Source organism: Poecilia reticulata, linkage group LG17 (genome assembly GCF_000633615.1).
Source record: "Poecilia reticulata strain Guanapo linkage group LG17, Guppy_female_1.0+MT, whole genome shotgun sequence".
Taxonomy (NCBI): Eukaryota; Metazoa; Chordata; class Actinopteri; order Cyprinodontiformes; family Poeciliidae; genus Poecilia; species Poecilia reticulata.
The window spans coordinates 29347079-29368914 of record NC_024347.1 but is presented as its reverse complement, the minus strand read 5'-3'; the positions used below and the strand labels follow the sequence as shown (position 1 = coordinate 29368914).

At 38.9% G+C, this 21836-nt stretch overlaps 2 protein-coding genes across 5 annotated transcripts in view; both read left to right on the top strand.

The window, feature by feature from the left end:
* larp4b (La ribonucleoprotein 4B) overlaps positions 1-13338 on the top strand; it is a 38199-nt gene extending 24861 nt beyond the window's left edge. For all 4 annotated transcript variants that reach the window (XM_008434693.2, XM_017309922.1, XM_017309921.1 and 1 more), the window contains 12 exons: positions 2233-2369; positions 3579-3682; positions 3847-3957; positions 4629-4682; positions 5897-6124; positions 6832-6938; positions 7030-7293; positions 7663-7687; positions 7767-7937; positions 8493-8671; positions 8757-8868; positions 9403-13338. In XM_008434693.2, the coding sequence (XP_008432915.1) occupies positions 2233-2369; positions 3579-3682; positions 3847-3957; positions 4629-4682; positions 5897-6124; positions 6832-6938; positions 7030-7293; positions 7663-7687; positions 7767-7937; positions 8493-8671; positions 8757-8868; positions 9403-9732 (1822 nt within the window). In that variant the 3' untranslated portion in view covers positions 9733-13338. The remainder of the gene's footprint in view (positions 1-2232; positions 2370-3578; positions 3683-3846; positions 3958-4628; positions 4683-5896; positions 6125-6831; positions 6939-7029; positions 7294-7662; positions 7688-7766; positions 7938-8492; positions 8672-8756; positions 8869-9402) is intronic.
* A 2280-nt stretch (positions 13339-15618) lies between these two features.
* The window catches only part of LOC103479974 (disco-interacting protein 2 homolog C), a 171182-nt gene continuing 164964 nt past the window's right edge, over positions 15619-21836 (top strand). Inside the window, exon 1 of the mRNA XM_017309917.1 lies at positions 15619-15892. Within this exon, the coding sequence (XP_017165406.1) occupies positions 15814-15892 (79 nt within the window). The 5' untranslated portion in view covers positions 15619-15813. The remainder of the gene's footprint in view (positions 15893-21836) is intronic.

Genomic DNA, 21836 nt, shown 5'->3' with positions numbered 1-21836 from the left:
TGCCTGGTCTGTCTTGATTACCAATTTCCCGGATGATAAATTGCCCCAATAATTATGGCGATAAGTGGTAACGTTATTCAAGTAATATATTGATTGTGACATAATTATGCAAGTTTCCCCCCTCAAAGACCAGTCAACCTTTATTTTGTAAGGAAAACTTAACAATGGAACTGCAAGATATTTCAAATATCCAAAATTAAAACGCAACCAAAAACGATAAATAAAAAATGCCCTTCAAAAAATAAAATTTATAATTTGTTTATTGCAACAATCTTAATCTTTGCATTATTTACTTAAATTTATTTTAAATCTGAAAATCTCAGATAAATAACCAGGTGAAGCTTCCATTAATAGTTTTACTCCAAAAAGATAGGAAAATGATTGTGCATGTTTTAAATTATAGCTTTGCTAACGAATCAAAGAGTTACTGTAGATGGTGATGACTGTTGGCAGGAAAGGTCTTCTGTAGCAGTCTGTATTACAGTGAATTCGAAGAAGCCTCTGACTGAAGTTACTCTGTTTTCCCAAGACAGTATCATGAAGAGGATGGTCAGGGTTGTCCTTAATTTTCTGTATTTTATGAATAAAATAAAACAATAAAATTAAAAGGATAAAAATAAAAGAATAAAAGAAATATTCTTTGCATCATCAGGTTCCACATTCTCTAGTCTCCAACACAGACTTTGTCTACACAGCAGATGAATGCGACCCAATCTGTGCGACACATCTGATTGTCTGAACGAAGCAATTCTCATCGTTTCACCCTTAAAAAAAACAAACAAAAAAAACAACCCTGATTTATTCCATTTCCATGTGTGGTTCTAAATTATAAACTGGTATAAAGAGCTGCAATTTTTCAACAGTTAAACTTTCTAGATCAGATGCCATAACCACTTCAGTTGGTTTCGACGTCAGGTGTTATTTGCCCCTCTAAAGTAAAACATTTGCACACCTTTTCTAAGTTCACATCAAATTACATTTAAATTCCTTCTGCATGTTCAGCTTTATTCATGGCCAGAAAGAACTTTATGGCCATGAAAAGTGCTGCTTTCACCAAACGTTATGAGTTATTTATTTATTTAGGCCCGAGTCTGGCCCCAAGTGAGGCTGGACTCCGTTTAGGCATCTGGTTGTCATTGTTCCCCCTGTGGGCGTCGGGCATGGCCTGAATGAAAGGCCCGTTTCAGGGCCTTTAAACGCCTCTGCAGTGCTGCTGCTGCTGCTGCTCACAAGTCAAAACCTTACAAATTTAAATTGTTTTCCTCTTTTCTCATTGTTCTGTGCACTTTTATTTATTTGTAGACTTTGTTTTTATAAAGTTTATGGATGGACAGTTATTCCCTCTGGTTCTGGATGCTGTGCAGCTGGAAGGATTTTTGCTTTTACTTTCTTACTTTCAGACAGTTGTTGTGGTGCGTAACCATGGCAACAGGGGGGCTGCGTTTACAACCGGGAGCAGCTGATTAGCATTTCAAATCACAGTAACGACTCCAGCATCTCTTTCTAAAAGGCCTTCTAATCGTACAGACAGACAAAGAGAGGTAGCAAAAGAAAATGAGGTGGATTAGCAGAGCAAGCCAGCAACTGATGGTATCATGGAGGACATTTTTCTCTGAAATATCCTCTTAGCTGCCTGGAAATTGAGCTGTCAGAATGTCATGACAGTCATGAGACTGTTATGAAGCAGCAGTCTTCAGTCAGAAGCTTTGTTAGATTCGGTGGAAGAATGACTGCTACTGGACGTTTTTACCATCCGCAACAAGTTGGTCTAGTTATTTGGAAATTACTCATTGCTTCTCTAAGAAAGTAATCTAATACTCATTTTCATAAGTAATACGTTAACTTTAAAAATTACTTCATTACTTGATGATTCACAATCTGAATAATGCAGTGAATCTTTTTTAGCCTCCATCCTATAACAAGTTAATTTGAGTCTTTTTAAAACTTTTCTTAGTTTCACTCATTTAACTTTATGCATGTTGCATTAAGGGAAGATGAAATTAACTGCAATGAATTTGAAGAATTTTGTTGAACTTTTAAGACCGTTTAGTTCACATTTCTCCACATTTTAAGAAAAATAAAGTTTTTTCTTAACCTCATATTCTGCATTTTTAAGATCGTCTTTTTCAAAACACTTGACAGAAACCAGATGTGCACATCTCGGTAATGATTTAGTGAATACTGCATCACTGTCTGATTCAAGTCCTAACCCGTTTCCTCTCTCTCCGTCAGGGAGAACCTGGCCAGTGACATGTACCTCATCTCCCAGATGGACAGCGATCAGTACGTGCCAATCGTGACGGTGGCCAACCTGGACCACGTCAAGAAGCTCAGCACTGACGTGGAGCTGATAGTGGACATTTTACGATGTGAGTAAAGCGCTGTTGTGGCGTCGCTCACCTCCATGCTTAACCGCTGGCTTTAAAGCAAACAGCGTGACGTCAGTCAGCTGCAGCAACTGCTCAGGAAGGAAGTGTTTCACGCTGATTTACCTGGACTGATTATTAAGGTGCATTTGATTTAAACGCAGACTTAATTTACAGCCTAATTTGAAACTACTTGCTGTTTTTTGTTGCTCAGTCATGTCCTCCCAACAGCTTGGATTTAAATTTAAATTTAAACTAGAAAGCAATGGCTGCCAAAGAGTTACAATTAAATAAGATTTCGGTTTTAAAGAAGAAATATATTGTTTTTAAAAACGTTTATCATGCCATCTGTCCGCTCATCCATGTTCATTCATCTCTGTGAGACAAGATCTGCAAGATTAAAGTAATCAGCTTAAAAACACAATTTTTCTATGATTCAGTTTGCTTTTCAGTAAATTAGGCAATTAGATATTTTTAAAGAAAATAAACTGTTTTAAGTAAAATAGCCTCTCAGACTTTAACCTTAAATAAAACTATTTTTGCATTAGCGAAATGTTTGGTGCTGGAACGTCGGTCTGGTGCCACTGAAAAATATTTGTTCCTGGCAATAATCCCACAGAAAATATTGATGGACATTTTTTTCCCCACCAAAAAATATCTGTTTCAAAATAGTTTGAAACACCATGTTCATTTAAAATAAGAATCTGGCGTTAGAAAGCAAGACCTTTCAACAAGACCTTATGGGATCAGTTCCTTGAGGATTTCATAATCGCTTTTCTTCTTTTTGTAATCAAACTATCTGATTTTGTGGCACTACTTTAGAAATATTTGCAAGAAAGTTTGCGATATTTGTGCAGCAAATGTGACTTTTTGACTGGCCATATCAATCATGAGCTGTAATTTAACTTCAAGGCTGAGACAGTGGAGTCGTAGAAGAAACACTGCCACCTGCAGGTGGGAGTTATAGCTTCACTTTCAGCCAATGTTTGTGTCCATTTTTACTAAAAATTTGCTATAAATTTGCACAAAAACTGGATGATAAAAGCAGCAGACTGAGGAAGGTGAAGAACCAGGACATGCAAGTTACTCAGAAAAGATTTGGGATTCAAACCAGAGACTTTGTTGCTACAGGCCATTTAGTCCAAAGCATCAGAGGATTTTAAAAAATGTCTACTGGTTGACTTTTTAAAACTTCTTTGCGTCGTCCTGCAGCGTTGCCATTGGTCCAGGTGGACGAGAAGGGGGAGAAGGTGCGACCCAATCAGAACCGCTGCATCGTGATCCTCCGAGAGGTTCCAGAGAGCACGCCTATAGAGGTCAGTGTCGGCCAGATTAAACACAGCCTGATGGGATATTTTCATTATCCACACCGATCTCTTTCCATCTGTGTGCAATGAACTTGATTGTTTTTACTCTGGATCACTGTTTTCCTGTTTTGGTTCTCCTCGGCGTGAGTAACGTTCCCTTGTTGTTTTTCCAGGAGGTGGAGGCCCTTTTCAAAGGGAACAACTTACCCAAGTTTATCAACTGTGAATTTGCCTACAATGACAACTGGTTCATCACCTTCGAGTCAGAAGCAGATGCACAGCAGGTAACCGACGTTTCCTCTCCAACCCGAGTCAGATCGATAAAAACGGGATACAACCAGCCAACTCTCTGCCTCTCTCTCTCTGTCTCTCTCTGTTTCTGCCTCTCTCTCTCTGTCTCTCTCGCTCTCTGCCTTTCTCGCTGTCTCTGTCTGCCTCTGTCTCTCTTTTACTCTCTCTCTGTCTCTCTCTCTCTCTCTTTGTCGCTCTCTCTCGCTCTCTCTTTTTCTCTGTCTCTCTTTTGCTCTCTCTTTGTCTCTCTGTCGTGCTCTCTGTCTCTCTCGCTCTCTCTTTTGCTCTGTCTCTCTCGCTCTCTCTGCCTCTCGCTCTCTCTTTTGCTCTGTCTCTCTCGCTCTCTGCCTCTCGCTCTCTNCTCTCGCTCTCTCTTTTGCTCTGTCTCTCTCGCTCTCTCTGCCTCTCGCTCTCTCTTTTGCTCTGTCTCTCTCGCTCTCTGCCTCTCGCTCTCTTTTGCTCTGTCTCTCTCTGTCTCTCTCTCTCTCTGTCGCTCTCTGTCGCTCTCTCTCTCTCTGTCTCACTCAAATATTTCACCTTTAACTTTAGTATTATTTTTGTTTAAACGTGATTTATTTTGACCTTTTTAAGTGCAAAAGAGCCCCGTATTTTAAAAGATCCGAAACTGATTTATTTTCTTATTCCATCATTTTTTCCTCCAAAGGCATATCAGTATCTTCGCGAAGAAGTGAAGACCTTCCAAGGGAAGCCAATTAAGGTATCTAACCAGCCATTTACAGCCTCTAAGCCGTCATCATCTCTCTGTTTCTCACTCATTACTTCATGTTTTTAATTGTGGAACCAGAACACAGTCATTTAGAGCCTTTCTGTTGTTTTTATTTAAAACGATGCCTAGATGTCAGTCCTGTTTACTGAGAATTAAACTCATCTCCACTGAGCAGTGAGCTGACTGGCTTCAATAAATCCTTTGATTTAAAAAAAGCCAACATCTGTTTTAGGTCTTCATCAACTTTTCATGCAGCATGTTTGCAGCAGAGTAAACATCCATATTTAATAACCAGAGATGCTGTTAGGAGAAATCACCGCACATAGTGCTTGTACTGCTATTTTCAGTTGATCTAAACAGATATATATATTTTTTCTGCACTTCAGCGGTTTATGAAATATTATGATTTAAATTTGTCCACATGCAGTGGTGTGAAAAAGTCTTCGTCTCCTTTTTCATTTCCTGTTTTTTGCATGTTTTTTCACAATTCAGTGTTTATCTGTTATATCAGTTGATCGATATTTAAATTGTTTTAATTTTCTGAAACACTGAACATTGCAAAAATATGGATATAAGAGCTTAACAATTATTTTATATTGATGAGAAAGTTCCATTGGCAGATTATTTCACTTATGAGAAAATGTCTTGTTATAAGTGAAATAATCTGCCAATAGAACTTTTTCATCAAAATTAAGGAATTATTGGCTTAAAACAAGCTTGTGTATCTTACTGAATAGTTATTTGTAAGTTGATTTTTATCTTATTTCAAGTGTATTAGGATGTTTTCACTGAAAACCAGATTAAAAGTGCTTGGTAAGGTTTTGTGTTTTTGCAGTGAAGTGTCACAAACATGCAGAAAAATATAAAGCACTTTTCACAACTGATGAGTTTAAGATGAAAACGTACCCACAAAAATACGCTCATGTCGTTCAGTTCAGTTTTCTTTTTAAGGGAAACAGTTTATTACTCTACATTATAAAGATATTAAATGGAAACTTCTCTGAAGCTAAATTTTATTGCAGTTATAGCTCTCAACAAAAGTGAAACCTGATTCATTCCAATCACCTTTAAGTTCAATAAATACAGATATAAATTACGGTTTAGTTACAATCAATTCAAGGTAGTCAAATTCAGCTCAAAATAAACTTTCATTGTGATTACTGATATTTCTTGCTACCTAAATCTAAGACTTTTCTCCCCGCCAGGCGAGGATAAAGGCGAAGGCAATCGCTATCAACACTTTCATGCCAAAGAACGGTTACCGGCCCGTGGAGGTGAACCCCTACGCTCAGCAGCAGCAGCAGCAGCAGCAGCAGCGCTACACGTCCTACTACATCCCGCCTGTTTACAGCCCGCAGCAGCAGTTCCCTCTCTACAGCCTCATCACGCCGCAGGCCTGGTCCACCACGCACAGCTTCATCGACCCAGCTCTGGTACGCTCGCTGGACTTGGACACCACGGGCTTAAAGCGGCTAACTGGAGTAAAATCTGTACCAATCTGAGAGGAAAAAAAAAAACCATCATTCCAGTCAGAATAATTCAGCTTTTTATGATTTGATTTGTTACAAATGGTGTGAATTTCTCTGCTCAGAAGTTCAGCAATGACTCCATCCAGTTCTGGATTAATAAAATTAATCATGATTTATTGATTAGTGAAATAATTGTCAACTAATTTAGTAACTGATTAATCGTTAACTGGAGAATACAGACTCAAAAAAAGCTAATTGTCAGAGGAGTAAGTAAGCCAAAACAGTTCAAAACATTTAAAACAAAATAAAACATTTGTCTGTACATTTTTTCTTTTATCTTAAAATCTTTGGCTTAATTTCTGCTCTGAGTGTTTTGTTCTTTCAGCAAATGGCCATTTTGAGTCTGTATTCTCCAGTTAAAGATGAATCAGTCACTAAATTAGTTGATTATTATTTCAACAATAAATTCATGGCAACTAATTGTTTCAGCTCTTAGCTGGTTAAATGAAAAAACTGCAGAATTTGGCAATTTTTTTAACCGATTAATCACCATAATAATCAGTTAATCTTCCGAACAATCGATTAATCAATTACTAAAAGTAGTGGTTAGCTGCAGCTTTAACACAGTTCACTTCCTGTTCATGAAGCTGATGAATGAATGAATCTTCCAGGTCACCCCCTTTCACAACAACCAGTTCATCAACGGATTCACCACGTCACACAGCTTCAAACCAGCAACGTCGCCGCTCACCGTCAGACACTTCTCCCCCAGGAACAGGTTGGCTGGTCTCTCTGACGCCCAAAACAAAAAACCTTTTCAGAACCAGAACGGTCCAATCATCTCCTTCAACTTGATGTCTTCCGCTCAGGAATCACAGCAAACCCCACCTGAGGCCGAGCATCCCCACGGCGGACCGCAGCTCCGGCCTCCTGGACAGCCCCAGCCTCTTCCACGGCTTCGCCAGCGAGAGGCTGAACGGGGTCCGCAGCAGCCCGCCGGCCCGGCTGCCCTCCAGCCAGCCCAGAACCAGGCTGCCCTCCAACGCCGCCTTCCCCCGCCGCGACGCCGCCGGCACCGGCCGCGTCACGGAGCCGCTAATCCCAGATTATTCCCTCGGAGTCGGCCGGGGAAGGTAAGTCTGTGGTTCTGCAGGCCGGTGTGACGTGTGCTTGTTTATTTCAAAAATTTTATTTTTAAAAACTAAAAATGTGGTTAACCAATGAAATTTAACTCATCGCTAAGATTTCATTCATTGGCAAAACTGGCTTATTTTCTACAAATTTGATAAATCACCAAATTAATATTTAATTGTTCAATTTGGTCTGACAAATTTTGTTAATTTGTAAAATTTGATGAATTGATAAAGTTCTAATAGTTGATCAAATTTGATTAATCAGTCAAATTTGATTAATCGCCCGGCCGTGATCAGAGGTGAAGTTCTGAGACAGAAGTGGAGTTTTGTAAATTCCCTTTGTTAAAGGAAAACTCTTTCTTCTTCTAGGAAAAAGAGGGATGAAAAGTTTACGGTAAGTGCTGCTCCTTCCTGCCGTCCATCAGAAAGGTTCTGACGTCTCCGGTTCTGAGGTTCTGTCCGTCTCTGTGCAGAGAGCGACGCCCCAGTCGCCGCCGCCGCCTCCCAAGCCCCCGTCTCCCAGCTTCGAGCTCGGCCTGTCCAGCTTCCCGCCGCTCCCGGGCGCCGCTGGGCAGCTGAAGGCGGACGAGACGTTCGACAGCCGGCTGGCGAGCAGCGTGGTGCTGGGACCCACCAAGGAGCGGGTGAGAACCGGACCTGCTAACAGGGTTCTGTTGGGTTTATCCTGGTTAACGGGTTCACTACTTAAAACCCTGGAAAAGTTTGGAATCTGATTTCAGATCCTTCCTTCCTTCCTTCCTTCCTTCCTTCCTTCCTTCCTTCCTTCCTTCCTTCCTTCCTTCCTTCCTTCCTTCCTTCCTTCCTTCCTTCCCTCTCTTTCTCTCTTTCTCTCTCTCTCTTTCTCTCTCTCTCTTTCTCTCTCTCTCTTTCTCTCTCTCTCTCTCTCTCTCCCTCCCGTTTGTAGAATATTTAGATCTGGATCTAGAAATATATTCTATAGATTGAACTGGAAACTTTAGTTCAGCTTTGGAAAGTGGAATGGGGGGAAAATCCAATCTGGAGTTTTGTTCATGACAGAAATGTCGGAACCCTGATTCCTGCTCCAGTTTTTGACCTGAAACATCGTAAACACGGTGAACCGCGGAGCCTAAAGGTTTCTTATAGACTATATAAGAACATTTTCCAGGAACTGTTCCTTTAACCAGATCTTCTTCTTCTCTTCCTCCTTCCTTTTCCAGACTGTGAATCCGGACCCCAGCGGCGGCGCTGTTCCTCCAGCCGGTCCCAAAGAGCCTCTCCGGTCCTCCGTCTCCCCTCTGCCTCCCAGCTTCCAGCCCTCCCCCTCGACCCCGACCGCCCCCCCGACCTCCACGTCGACCCCTGGCACGCCGCTAAGCCCCGCCCCCTCGGCCTCTCTGTAAGAACCGCAACGACGAAAACAACGGAGAAGATTCTGAAGTCCAGACTTTATAAACTCTCATCTTCCCGTTTCTGTTTTCCAGCGAAGCGAAGGCGGCGGAGGCAAAGCCGAAGGAGGCGCCGCCGTCGGTGGAGCGCGTTCCCGGCACGCTGTCCACCGCCAGCAAATCAGTGCAGGTCAACGGCGCCGCTACGGTCAGTACTCACCAACCCGTAAACTAACTACTTCTTCCTCTATGACTCCTTTAAAACTCATTAAGTCCCCAGGTTTTAACGATTTTCCTCCACCTCCCCTCAGTTAAATGTATTTGGTATCCATGGAAACGCCAGACTCTTGACTATCGGACCAATCAATCGACGATACGTTTTAAGTGTCAGATATCATCAAACTTGATATATTTATATTTATGTTGTTTTTTTTTTTCCTTTGACTTATTTATGTTCAAAACTACGACAGAATTTGGACAAAGTTTATAGCAAAATATTTCAATAAGATGTTAAAATGAAAACAAAAATATAAGAACTTCCTTTGCCGATCCATACAATTCCAGCTGCATTCTGTAAGTTGAATGGAAATTTTGGTTTACAATTACTGAAGTAAATGTAACTGGTTCCTATCCAACATTCTGGGCCCCAAGGTTTTTTTCTGAAATTTAATTCCATGTATCGTTAAAAATGTCTTAAAAAGTCCTAAATCTGATTTGCTGAAACCTTTTTTCCTGCCGTCAGGAGCTGAGGAAGCCGTCCTACGCCGAGATCTGCCAGCGAGCGAAGGACGCCCCCACGCCGCCGCATTCAGCCCCATCAAAGGAAGCCAAGCCAAGCCAAGCTGCCCCCACAGGCGAGGAGAGGAAGTGCAGCGACGCCTCCTCCGCGCCGTCAGGGGAGCACAAACCCAGAGAGACTTACCACCCGCCCTCCAAATCCGGGCCCGCCTCCGCGGCTCGGCCCCTGAAGGAGGGTCGGAGGCCGGCGGGGCGCTGGGCCTCGCCGCCCTCCCACCCAGGGAAACCCTCCAGCAGAGACGCCCACCACACCCCGCCCAAATCACCGCAGTGAGGCGGGCCCTCCTGTTCCTCCACTGCGCTCCACAGAAGTCTAAAAAACAAGTCAGGGCTACTCCACTTCTCCCCCAGTATCACCAGTCAGCAACAAGCATAGAGGACGCCTTCTTCTCTGGATCAGGGCTTGCAGACATAAAGCACTTTACTGTGCATGTAGAGCACCGTCTCTTCTTTTTCTTCTGCTTCTTCTTCTCCTTTTTAATTTATTTGATTTCTCAAATAATTTTCATTTATTTTCCCTCGTTTCTTTGCAGCTGTCTGCCATTATGGAGGCGCGGCCCAAACGGGTTTTTGTTCTGGGATTTCATCATCGTTAAATTTCCCGACTTATTTACACTAACTCATTATTTTCCCATGGGCAGTTGCAGTTGTCTGCCACTAGGTGTCACCCCTTTTTTTCCTCTTTGCCATCCGTCTCTGATTCGAACTTTTCTGCAGGAAAAAGCTGGGAGAAATCTGTAGAAAATCCATTGGTTTTGATCCGAGATGTTGGAAAGCCACCTGGGAAAACTGTAACACTAGCTACCATTCAGGTGTTTGCAATTAATCGGAATATTCGGAAGACGGTGCTAGATTCCTGGGGTCAGTTACTGCGATTCTTCTCGGTTTACATCCACACATCTTTGACTAATACAAGAGAAGCAGGAGGGAATTTGGTCTTTATAGTTTTCCGGACGGCATTCCTGGCATTCAGTTGTCGTTTTGATGACTTCTTCAGGATTATTTGTTTTTTCCCGTTGAGGCGGTTGTTGTTCGTGAAGCGCTGGTCAGCGGATGGTGAATCCAGAATGTGTGAAAAGCTGGAATGAACCTGGAATATTTTCAGGGAAGCGGAAGAGATTTGTGTTTGCTTGCATGTTGAAGAGGCAGAAGCAGGTTGGTTCGGTTTCGGGTCGGTTTCTCCCGGTTTCGATTCGCTTAGAATGGGAAAACGCTTCCTTCAATATCAACTTAAGCACACACAGTTTGATCTTATTTTTTCTGGCCTCTTCTCTCTGGTTTTCTGCAAAAGGGAGCTGGAATTGAAGCACAGAGGGAATTTTTGTTAGATTTGTTTACTGTAGCAGCCACTCTGGCAAAATCTTTAAAAAATTCAAATTTTCATGAGAAAGTAAATATTTTTGTTGCCGCCTTCCCGTCCGGAAATAAGAACCGCGTCTCGATTAAGTCTTCCTCCACCACAAAATCCCACTAAAGGAAAACCGGAGCCCGTTTGGAAAAGGGAAAACCTTCTTTTTCATTTGTTTTTATGCTGCTTTTCATTTGGATACTTTATTTCTTCTGTTTTTGTTTTGAAGGACTGAGACGCACTCGGATGGATTGATTTCTTTTTTTCCTTATTGGTGGAAAATGATGACAAAGTTTCCATATCCAGTTATTTATAAAGCAGAGCTGTTTTTTTTCTTTTTAAGTGAGAAGATTTGGGGGGAAAATCCATGTTGAAGTCTCTGTACACATAAAACGTTTAAAAAAAAAAAAAATCCATCCAGTGTTTGAAAAACTTGAATTTTATTTAAACTTGAAAAATAACTTTGCCTTAACTTTTCTACAAGACGAGCATCAAGTTTTTATTTCTCCTCAAGAGGAAAAAAAAAAAAATCCCCCCCGGATGTTATCGAGCTTAACGAAGCGACGCCGTGGAAAATATTTAGTCTTACTTTAGACAGAAAATCTGGCAGCGTTTGCTTTTCTTTTCACTGATTTCTGTAAAAATTGTACGAAAGACAAGTTTTTGTTTTTACTTTAGTTCCAGGTTGTTTCTGTTTGTTTGGTTTCTTTTTTTTGTGTGGGGGGGGGGAAAAACGTTCTAAACCTTGTAAAAATGCAACTAGTCCAAACTGTATTAAAATGTGCACTTTGAAGTATGTGCTTTGCTTGTACAGTTGTAAATACTCAGAAAACTATAAGAGGTACCTTAAAATGATTATAAAAATATATTGATCCTTGTTAACTATAATGTCGCTGGATGTAGGATATAAAAAAAAAAAAAAACACAAAACAAAAGTGTTGTTGTGCTTTTGAAAAATAATTCTTTTTTTCTTTTTTTTATAATTAGTTTGCAGAGTTTGATTTCTGCTGAAATGTTTTGTTTTTCGTTGGGTTTTTGTTGTCTGGCATTCCATCTCTGTTGTCACCTTCGCCCTCCTCTCCCTCCTCCTCCTCCTCCTGTCAAGCGGGTTCTCTTTCACCGCATTCAGCTTCAGATTTTTGCCGTTTTTAACAACAACAACAAAAAAATCTCCAACAAAAAAAAGCACTACATATTTATTTTTTTACACATCAACTGGAGCCACTAATGCAGAATCTGCCTAATCCAATATAATTAGATTTAATTTAGAAGAAAAAGACGCATTATGGCAGATGAACACTAAGAAAACAGACTGCTTTTTCTATGTATTGGTAGGTTTGCCGTCCTTAGAGAGTTTTAGGTGCAGAAAATATCTGAAATATACAATTTGCTTGGAAACAAGACAAAAAAATGTGTTGGAAGCTTCATGGAAAAGATGGATAATAATTTAATTGTTTAAAACATTAATAAGATGCAGTTTTAAAGGATTAGCAGAGTTGATTCATCTGGATCTGATGGAGGTCTTTTTTTTTCCATATTTTTCCATCCTGAAATTTTCCCAGAAACTGTCGGAAACGTTAAGGGAAAAACAGAAAATTTGAATCTGGTGAAAGAGAAACCCAACTCTTGGCTTTTAAAGAGTGACGCTTGATCCCCAAATCAACTGTTTGTTTAAATTCTTCATGCCATCTGTCTGTACAGCAGGTGGCGCTACAGAGTCGATTCAGAAGTTCTTGGGTTCTGATTTGCTGAAGGATAAAAACTTTTGTGCGACACAGAGGAAAAACATCCAACTTTTTGTGCGTTTCCTGGAGTTTTTCCCTTTCTCTCTCGTTCTCCTCATAAATGTACAAAAAGATTTAATTTTCAGGCTTCAAGGCTAAACTGGAATCACTGAGTAGTTTGTTTTAGTTTTTTTTTCTTCACCGGTGCCATCACACAGGCCTGCTGTTCATTTCCTGACTGAGCTGAAAACGTCTCACGATGATTATGTCGACGAGCCGAGGAGCGTCTGGTTGCATGTATCGGAGAACAAAACCAGAAGAATCCAAACTAATGAGGGAAAAAAAAAAAACTCTGGACCTGGAAGAAAAGAAAAGCTTCATATCGATCTTCTCATCTCTGTTCTCACGGTGCCATTCTTCGGTTGGGTTTCTCTCTCGCTCTCTGGTTGCATATCTGACTTTATCAAAGACGCGACAAAGAGAATGCGACGTCGGACTGCTTAATCGGCTCACTGTGGTCTAACTCATTAACTCTTCCTGAGCTAACAGCTGTGGACAATCGGGGGCTCGGGACTGTTACCCCAGCGGGTCAAAGGTCGCAGCAAAGAGGGCTTCTTTCTTTTCGTTCTGTTTTTATTTTCTGGGGTTTGTTTTTTTTCTTTTGTTTTTCTTCCATTGAGACTGGAATCAAGCGTACATGTCGGCTCTAGATAATTTAAGTTACTCTTGTGTCATGATGTAAAACTGTCTAATTTGGAGAAAAAAAATGTAGCTTACTGAAAAATAAAGATTTAGGCACTGTTGAAGAGCCAACGTCGTCTTCTCTGCAGAACCGGTTTTCTTGATTTTGCCTTTGAAAATGTTTTGGAGAAATCTGATTTGCTCTGAAAATAAGAAGCCACATAGCGAATAGTAAAGTGGAAGGAAAATAAATCGCAATTTTCAATGTTTTTAATGAATGAAAAGCTGAAAGGTGTGGCTTGCATCAGTATTCAACCCCATTGGATTGTTTTGGAGCAAATCTCTGAAATTTTATTCCGTCCTTTAAAAAATTAAGATTGAATGGAGAATTAATTTTCAAGTATGGACTTTGACTAGGCCATTCTAACACGAAGATGCTTTGAGCTAAATGTCAGTCAATTTGGTTTCATATTTTTTGTTTGAAAGAGATGTGAGGTTCGCCTAATTTAAATAAAAACATCCAGTTTTCAAATTTATTTATATGGAAAAATAGAAAATTCTGAATAATACCAAATATCAATTTGTAACAAAATGAGAAGATCATATCTTTTTAATCATGTCAAGTAGAATAAAAAAATAAAAATATTCACTCTGAACTCAGATTATTGTCGACGTCTTTTCCCCAACTCCCTCAAAATTTGGGGATGTTTAGTTCAAGTGACAATTTATTAATAAGAATATATATATAAAAAATTCAAATGCACTGATTTTGAATTGGAAAAACTTCACTTTAAAGCATTAACTGTTTATATTCTCTAACTTATCTAAAAAAAAATGAATCAGTTTGGTGTGAAATACTCCGAATCGCCACCAGATGGCAGCAACCTCTCAGGACAGATTTACTTTCTTCCGGTTTTAAATTATGTTTAAATCATAACCCTATATTAGTTCAAGAATAAACGACAGAGCAGCGCACAGATGAGAGGATGTAAGTTAAGTGATCTGATAAATTATATCTACTATGATGGGAAAAGTAGATGGTAAATATATGCAAACTGTGCATATTAACTTTTGGTTATAGCACCAAAAAGTGTTTACACAACAGTTTTGTCCAATTTATTGTTAATTTGTAGATTTTCTTTATTAAAGTAGTATTAAAATTAATGCTAATTAATCGAATAAATGACCAAGCGTTTTAAACTAGCTTAGTATTAGCTTAGCATTTTTGCGGAACCAGGTCAAATAGTTGCATCTTTCATGGTTCCCACTTTAAATGGTAACATGTTTATTTTCTCTTCAACAACAACACTGTCTGACGTTTGTTTCTGTTTTTACTTTTTTCTGTTTACTCATAAATATCCAAAAACTGGGAGGCAACTAGGATAAAACATCAGCCGATTTTATTTTCAGGTATTTTTGGAATAGGATTTCAACTGATTTCAAGAACGTGATGAATAAATAAATGTGGCAGAATTGGTAAATTAGAGTCAGAAATGTTAATTTGTTCCATGTATCTACAGTCCAGGTGGTCTTTGATGTCATAGGTAGTGTGGCCATTATCTTATGAATAATATTTTTAAAATATCTGTATATTTGTTGATGAAAACTAAACGGTTTGAAACCGTGAAAAAGGAAAAGTTGGCATCTGGCGCCCTCTGGTGGCTCATTTTTCGCTCCGTTTATCGGGTGTATTTTTTTTCCACATCATTTTTCCTGGAAACACAAAAACACACTGAACATATTCTTCCCTTAAACTGGGAAAACAAAGATGCAACATCTAATTCTGTTCATAGTCTCTCTAGTCCTCCAAATTATACCTGCAAGTAACGCAAAGTTAGGAATAATTTACAAGAAACTAAACAGGAAATGCAATGTAATTTCAATTTCAAACTAAAAGCACAAGAAGCGGATTTATTATTATTATTATTATTATTATTATTATTATTATTATTATTATTATTATTATTATTATTATTTTATAAGTTCATCTTTTATATAATCAGATAAGGAATAACATTACAAAAATAAAGAATTTGTTAGCAATAAAAAACATCAATAACAAAAAAATTCAAATCATTATTTTTAAATATATTTAATATTATTATTTGTGCTTATTTTATTTAATACAATATATTTTGCAAAATATTGTTACATTTGCTAAAAGTTGACTAATTTAACCGTCTTTTAAAAAATCTCTATATGTTTGTAATGTTTTATCCACACACAAAAAAATAAAGTTAATGATGTAATGATATGAATTAAACGTAGAAATCACACTCTTGTCTTTGTGTAAACGGTTTTCCTACTTAAACGAAATTCGGAATTTATCAGAAGAGCTACAAGTGTCTGACTGCTACCGCTCTTATTTTGAAAGCCACCTCACCGGAAGTCTCTTCAGCCCTGCGCTAGCTTGGCGCTTGTTTTGCGGAGTCTCCGCTGCCGCACACGGAGCCACACGCTCAACGCGGACTCGGACCGACTTTGGATTTCTGCTTCTTTTTTTTCCCCGGGGAGTTATTCGGAGGAAAAAAAAATCCTGGAGGGACAAAAGAAGGAGTAAAGAGCCGGAAAACAGAGCTTAAAGTCGGTTTGTGTCGGAGGAATGGCGGACCGGGACCCGGTGCCGCTTCCTGCAGAGGTTCGGGCCAAACTGGCCGAGCTGGAGCTGGAGTTATCGGAGGGTGAGTAGGGGGATTCCCCCCGCTGAGCCCGGTTCTGGTTCTGGTTCTGCTGTTCTGATGGGATGTCAGCTGTGAGGGTTTTTTTCTGCTGCTGGTTGGAAAAGTCAGAAGTTCAAGTCCAGCTTAATATTCACACATGGCGCTGATTGATGGAGGGATGCGGAGGATGTGCCGGCGAAGCTGTTTGGTTGCATTTGTTTGCAAAAATAATATTTAATGCGGCTTAAAATCAGTGATTAATGAATGTTTTTGGAATATGAATTTAAACCCCAACTTTTTAATTCACGCTTTCTGCATGTTTTTTCTTTCTTTTTAGAAATAATCAGCTGAATATGATCTAAAACAGGAGTGGACAAACTTTTTTTTTTTGTTGTTGATCATTTTAAACAATAAAATCACCAAAAATGTTGCAGCTTTTTAACCTTTTTTACTCAACAATAAACTAATTTTAACATTTGCTATTCCACTTCCGCTTATCGGCAAGCTAATTTGCGTATTGGCTAAATATTTAGCTTGAACCTATTTAGTTATTAATGTTTATTGTTAATGTTTCGGTTGGCAATTAAATGCTTGAAACTAAATATTAAGTTTGTTAACCCAATATTTATTTTAAAAGTTAAATATTTAGCTTGGACTTAAACATTTTGGCTACAAAGTTAAATATTTAGCTCCTTGACCAAGCTAAATAGTTAGCTAGTTAGCTTTGTTAGCTTCTTGACTAAAGCTACATTTTTAGCTCAGACTTAAACTTTTCAGTTATTAAGCTAAATACTTAGCTTATTTAGCTTCCTAGCTAGTTAGTTAGAAAGCTAACTTCATACCCATTTAGCTTGACTAAATGTAGTTGGTAAACTAAACATTTAGCTTGTGAATTAGATATTTTGTTTGGAACTCTGACATTTCTAAATGTACGAATAACATTGTACAAATATGACTTTTAAAAATGAACATTTGCCTTTTTTTTTGTCTCTAAATAAACCAAAATATTACTGTTAAGTTTTTACTGTGTAACTTTACAGACGGAACTGCACAGCATTTAGCTAAACTTTAATTCAGCAACTAAAAGCAGAGCTGTGTCAGTAGCTTCATTTCCATTACAAATATACGCAAAACTTTGTCAATAATGTCGACAAAACGCAATTTAGCAAACGGGTGTTTCCATAAAATAAAAGATGCAATTAAAATCACACGTGATTAAGCTTGTTGATGCGATAAATCATTAAGAAAACATGCCTCCAAACTACTTCCTGTCCTTTTCTTCTTTGTGGTTTCTGCCAGTGACAACATCCTGGTTGTTGATCAAGTGACTCATGTGATGCTAAAAACGTATTTTTAGCGAAAATTTTCCAAAATTTTTTTATTAAAAAATGAGAGTTTTTTGAAAAATTTATGTTAATTTATTTACGAAATGTCAAATTGCATATTGATGTAGAGGAACAACGCTTGGAACATTGTAGTTAGTATATATTAATTTAAAAGTTGTCATTTTGTCATGGTTTATGTAATTCTTGAATTGTGGTACAGGATGGCTGCAGAAAATCATTGTAGTTGTCCTCAAATGGCCCCTGCGCCTCACTTTGAACACCATTCATGTAAAACATCCAGAAAAGAAGTTTCCACACCTAAAATTTGGATTTGAATGGGGGGAAGAAGCAAAGAAATGATTAGTCACACACACCCTGCAGCCAGGCGGTTTTCCTACAGGAGGAATCTGTTTTTTATCGTCCGGTTTGCAGACTTGGGTTGGTTTTCTAGATGCAGAGATGCAGTCTTGGTATTGATTTTCTCATTAGCTCGCCCTCCTCCCTGCTTGTTTCTTTTATTTTTCCCCAGATTGATATGTCGCTCTGCTGCAGTCTCTCTCTCTCTGTGTGTCAGTGTCATATTTCAGCTGTTTTCCCTCCTGGAGGGACTCGGCCTTGTAAGGAGAAAACCAGAGGAAGGGGAAGTGTGTGTGTGTGTGTGTGTGTGTGTTTCTTTCTTTTTTTTTAAACAGCTGAAATGCAGAGGAGTTAAAAAAAAAGGTGACACACTTTCATGTGAAATTTCTCTTTATGTAAACAAGAGAAATGGGGTCAGATGCCCCGTTGCATTATTTACATGCTTAGCTGACGAATGCAAAGCTTTGACCCAATTTTGCAAACCCCCCTCTGAAGCCCCTCGTCGCAGGATTCCTGCACCGCCTCGGAGAGACAGAAGACGCCCTTGAGCAAGGCATTACACCCTGGTGACTCTGGAGGAGCTGCAGAGAGCGATACAGCTGAAAATAATATCCTATCTGAATATATTCTAGCTTACTAAATATTTTAAAAAATGACATCTATTCAAATCCTCCCTTCTGTGAGTTGTGTGTTGGAGTAATTATGAGAAAGAATTCGTAATATTAGCAGGACTAAAGCGCAATTTTAGCAGAAAACTATGAGAAAAAAGACGTTTTAATTGAATTAGCTTCCACGAAATCAGCTGAGGAAGGTAAATTTCTAACTAGTTAGAAGTTAGACTAAAACCTAATGTTTTTTATTGAAATTAAATTTTTTATTTGTTTTATTTTTGACATTTATTTCTTAGGAAAGAAATTAAAAATGTTCAAAAAGTGGCTTTTATTTCAATCATCCCCTCTCTGAGTTGTATGACAGCATAGAGTTGTAATATTAACACAATAAAGATGCAATTTTACTAGAAGAATGTCTTAAAATTATGAGAAAAAGTCGTTTAATCTGAAGAAACTTTGATAATTTTATGTTTTTTGTGTGTTTACCTTCCTTGGAGTTGACCAAAGAAGATAAATCTGTTGTTTTGAACTAACAAAATAGTGGCGATATAACAATAATTATGCAAGAACACATTCTCAAAAATCAGTAAACTTCTTGTTAACATTTATCACTTGCAATAAAAAACATTTTAAGTATCCAAAACTAAAGAAATAACAAATAAGGTCAATTAAGAAGTCTCTGTAAATTAAACTGTCCTTCAAAAGAAACTCTAATTGAGACCAAAACACCAAACCGAAGAATTTTATCATCCAGTTTTTGGTAGAAAGATAAAAACGCTAAATCATGCAAATGGTAATTATTGATTTATCATGCGATTAATTGGTTTATTGTTTATTGGGACAGGCTTACGGTCAGTTCTGGTGTCTTGATCGGTGGGATTTGGGTGCAGCCTGACCTTTGGATGGTAACTTTATTGCTCAGAATGAATAAAAGCTTTCACGTTATCTGAATGTGAATCAGGATTTTTACGGTCTGTGACTCGTAAACGGAAAGCAGGACTGACGACTGATGTTTCTGACTGTCGATCTGCGTAGATTTGACTCCCATTGCTAACTTTAAACACCAAACATGGTCAGATTACTTACAAAAAATGTAACTTTCTTCGGTTAAACTTGGAAGCTGTTTGTTATTCTCTAATATTTGACTTTAATTGTTTTACCTTTTAGTAAAGCTGCCATTAGTCTCCAACATAACCATCGCTGTCGGGTGAAGCAGTCAACTCCAGAAAACATTGATATTTTCAATCGGTAAAATGATTTTTATGGATTGTTTTCTGAAACATTTCAATGAAATTTCCAACAGTTGTCTTGCTATTTGGTGTGTGCCCACTCTGCTGTCTGCAGGGACAGGTGCCTGCGACTGTGGGTGTGTACGCGCCGTCATGTGTGGACAAAACTATCAATTTACTGTCAACGGAGCCACTACATACAAGGTTCCGAACACTCGACCTTGAGGCACGCCTGATTTTAGTAAAAGGCTGATTAGCAGGTTGAGTCAGGTGGGCTAAAGCAGGAAAATATCTAAAATATGGAAGCATTTATTTAGGGTTTTATGAAATTGGACAAACTCGTAATTTAATCCATTAACGATGCATTTATCCACTTTTTTTGCAACCGATATCTGAGATTTAGTATTGGCCAATCCCGATCCAATGCAGAAAAACAGTGCTGAACTGACTTAAAATGTTTCTGAATTACAAATTCAGCAACTTAAACACACCAATAGCTTCACAGGATCGGGCAAACATGTAAAAACAACTTTTAATTTGTTCAGTCAGTGTAATTAGGAATACAGCAGTCAGTGGAAAGTGAATAATAAGCTGACAAAACAATAAGTTGAGTACTTTGCTCAAACGTGAAGATAAACGGCTGCAAAGCTTCGATCAAATGGTTCAGAAAATTCAGTTAAAAATTGTAAATGTAGTGCAAAAAGCATACACTGCAAAAACACAATCTCACCAACTTTTGCTGAAAAGTTTCTTGTAAGTTTTGTCTTTTTCAAGTGTACTGAGAAATCTGCACCAAATCAAAAATACTTTGTAAGATTTTGTGGGTTTTTTTGCAGTGTAGATTTAGACTGACTAGATCTGCCCTTATTGCCACAAATACTTAATCTATAAATGTATATATATATTTCAGCACTGATACGGATATTAATATGTGATCAGTTCATCTCTATAAACCCAAAATGATTCTGTTGTATTCAGAGTTTAAGGATTAATGACAGAAATCAATAAAACTATCTGTTGTTTTTACGTTGAAGGTTAAACTCTCAGATTTTCCCAGCCGTGTTGTCGTCAGTTTACGGCTGAAGCGTCTCCTCTTGAATCACACCGCCTCATCTCTAGGCCCACCGTTGCCATAGCGATGTCATTTCCTCTCCTCCACCCTGACGGAGGGAAAAGCTCGTTTGGAGACCTTACATTTTATTTTATTTTTTATTTTTTGACGACTCAGCAGCAGTTTTCCCCTCCAGGTTATCTGCTCCAAGGTTTCCCAGTGAAACCAGCTTTATTTGGGTGGCCCAGAAAAACACTCAGAAACTTTAGGGAGTTTCTTTCTTCTTCAAATATGAACAGCAGGAGCAAAACAGACTAACAAAGCTAAATTTAAAGCTAGCATGAGCTAGCATCCCTCCTCCTGTTGTTGTTGTTGTCCACATGTTCGTCATCGGCTGTCAGCCGTCTCCTCCGGCCCGGTGGCTTCTCGCATTAATATTCATCGGCCCGCGCTGTCAGCCTGCCGGCGCAACAAATCTGAGGGCTGGAAATGTCAGCGGGGCGAGCAGACGTCCGTTTCAGGTCGAAGACAGGTTGACGTCTCCTCAGGAAGCGGCCCGGATGGGAAGGGAAAGGGGAATCAGTGGCAGATTCGCCAATTAGTACGTTAACCTGAAGAAAAACCCAGTTTACTTTTCCTGTCCGCCATCTTAGCTACTCAACATTTCAACAGCTTCACATTCAGAAAGGTCTTCATTTGCTAATTAATCACCATGCCTACCAGTTGGTGTTGGACATGTTTAGTTAGTGCTCATTTGTTTAGTTTTCTTCAGATATGGCGCTGTCAGACGTCTTTTGGTTCCTTTCAGATGCAGCTTTAAAGGGATCCACGACTTGTTGAACATGAACATCTTGTAATCTTCCTTTTAGCCTAAAAGTTGTTTGAGGTGCACAAAAAAACTCATAATTTCTCTAAAAATTGTACGTCTTTACTATATTTTTCACCCATTTTTTTTCACCTGTGCAATGCATTCTGGGCCAGTGATGCGGGTTGCTTCAGTCCACAAAATGTCAGGATTGATGCAAAGTTTTAATGAGCCGTTATACGTCAGATGTCAGTTGAAACAAAAAGACAGACTTTTGAGCTGCTGTTTAGTGTGCTAGCTAGAGCTAACAACATGAACAAGAGCTAACACCATTAGCTATAGCTAAAAGTATTAAGAGGAGCTAACACATTTAGCAGAAGCTAACACATTTAGCAGAAGCTAACACATTTAGCAGAAGCTAACACATTTAGCAGAAGCTAACACATTTAGCATGAACCAAGACATTTAGCATGAGCCAAGACATTTAGCAGAAGCTAACACATTTAGCATGAGCTAACACATTTAGCATGAGCTAACACATTTAGCATGAGCTAACACATTTAGCATGAGCTAACACATTTAGCATG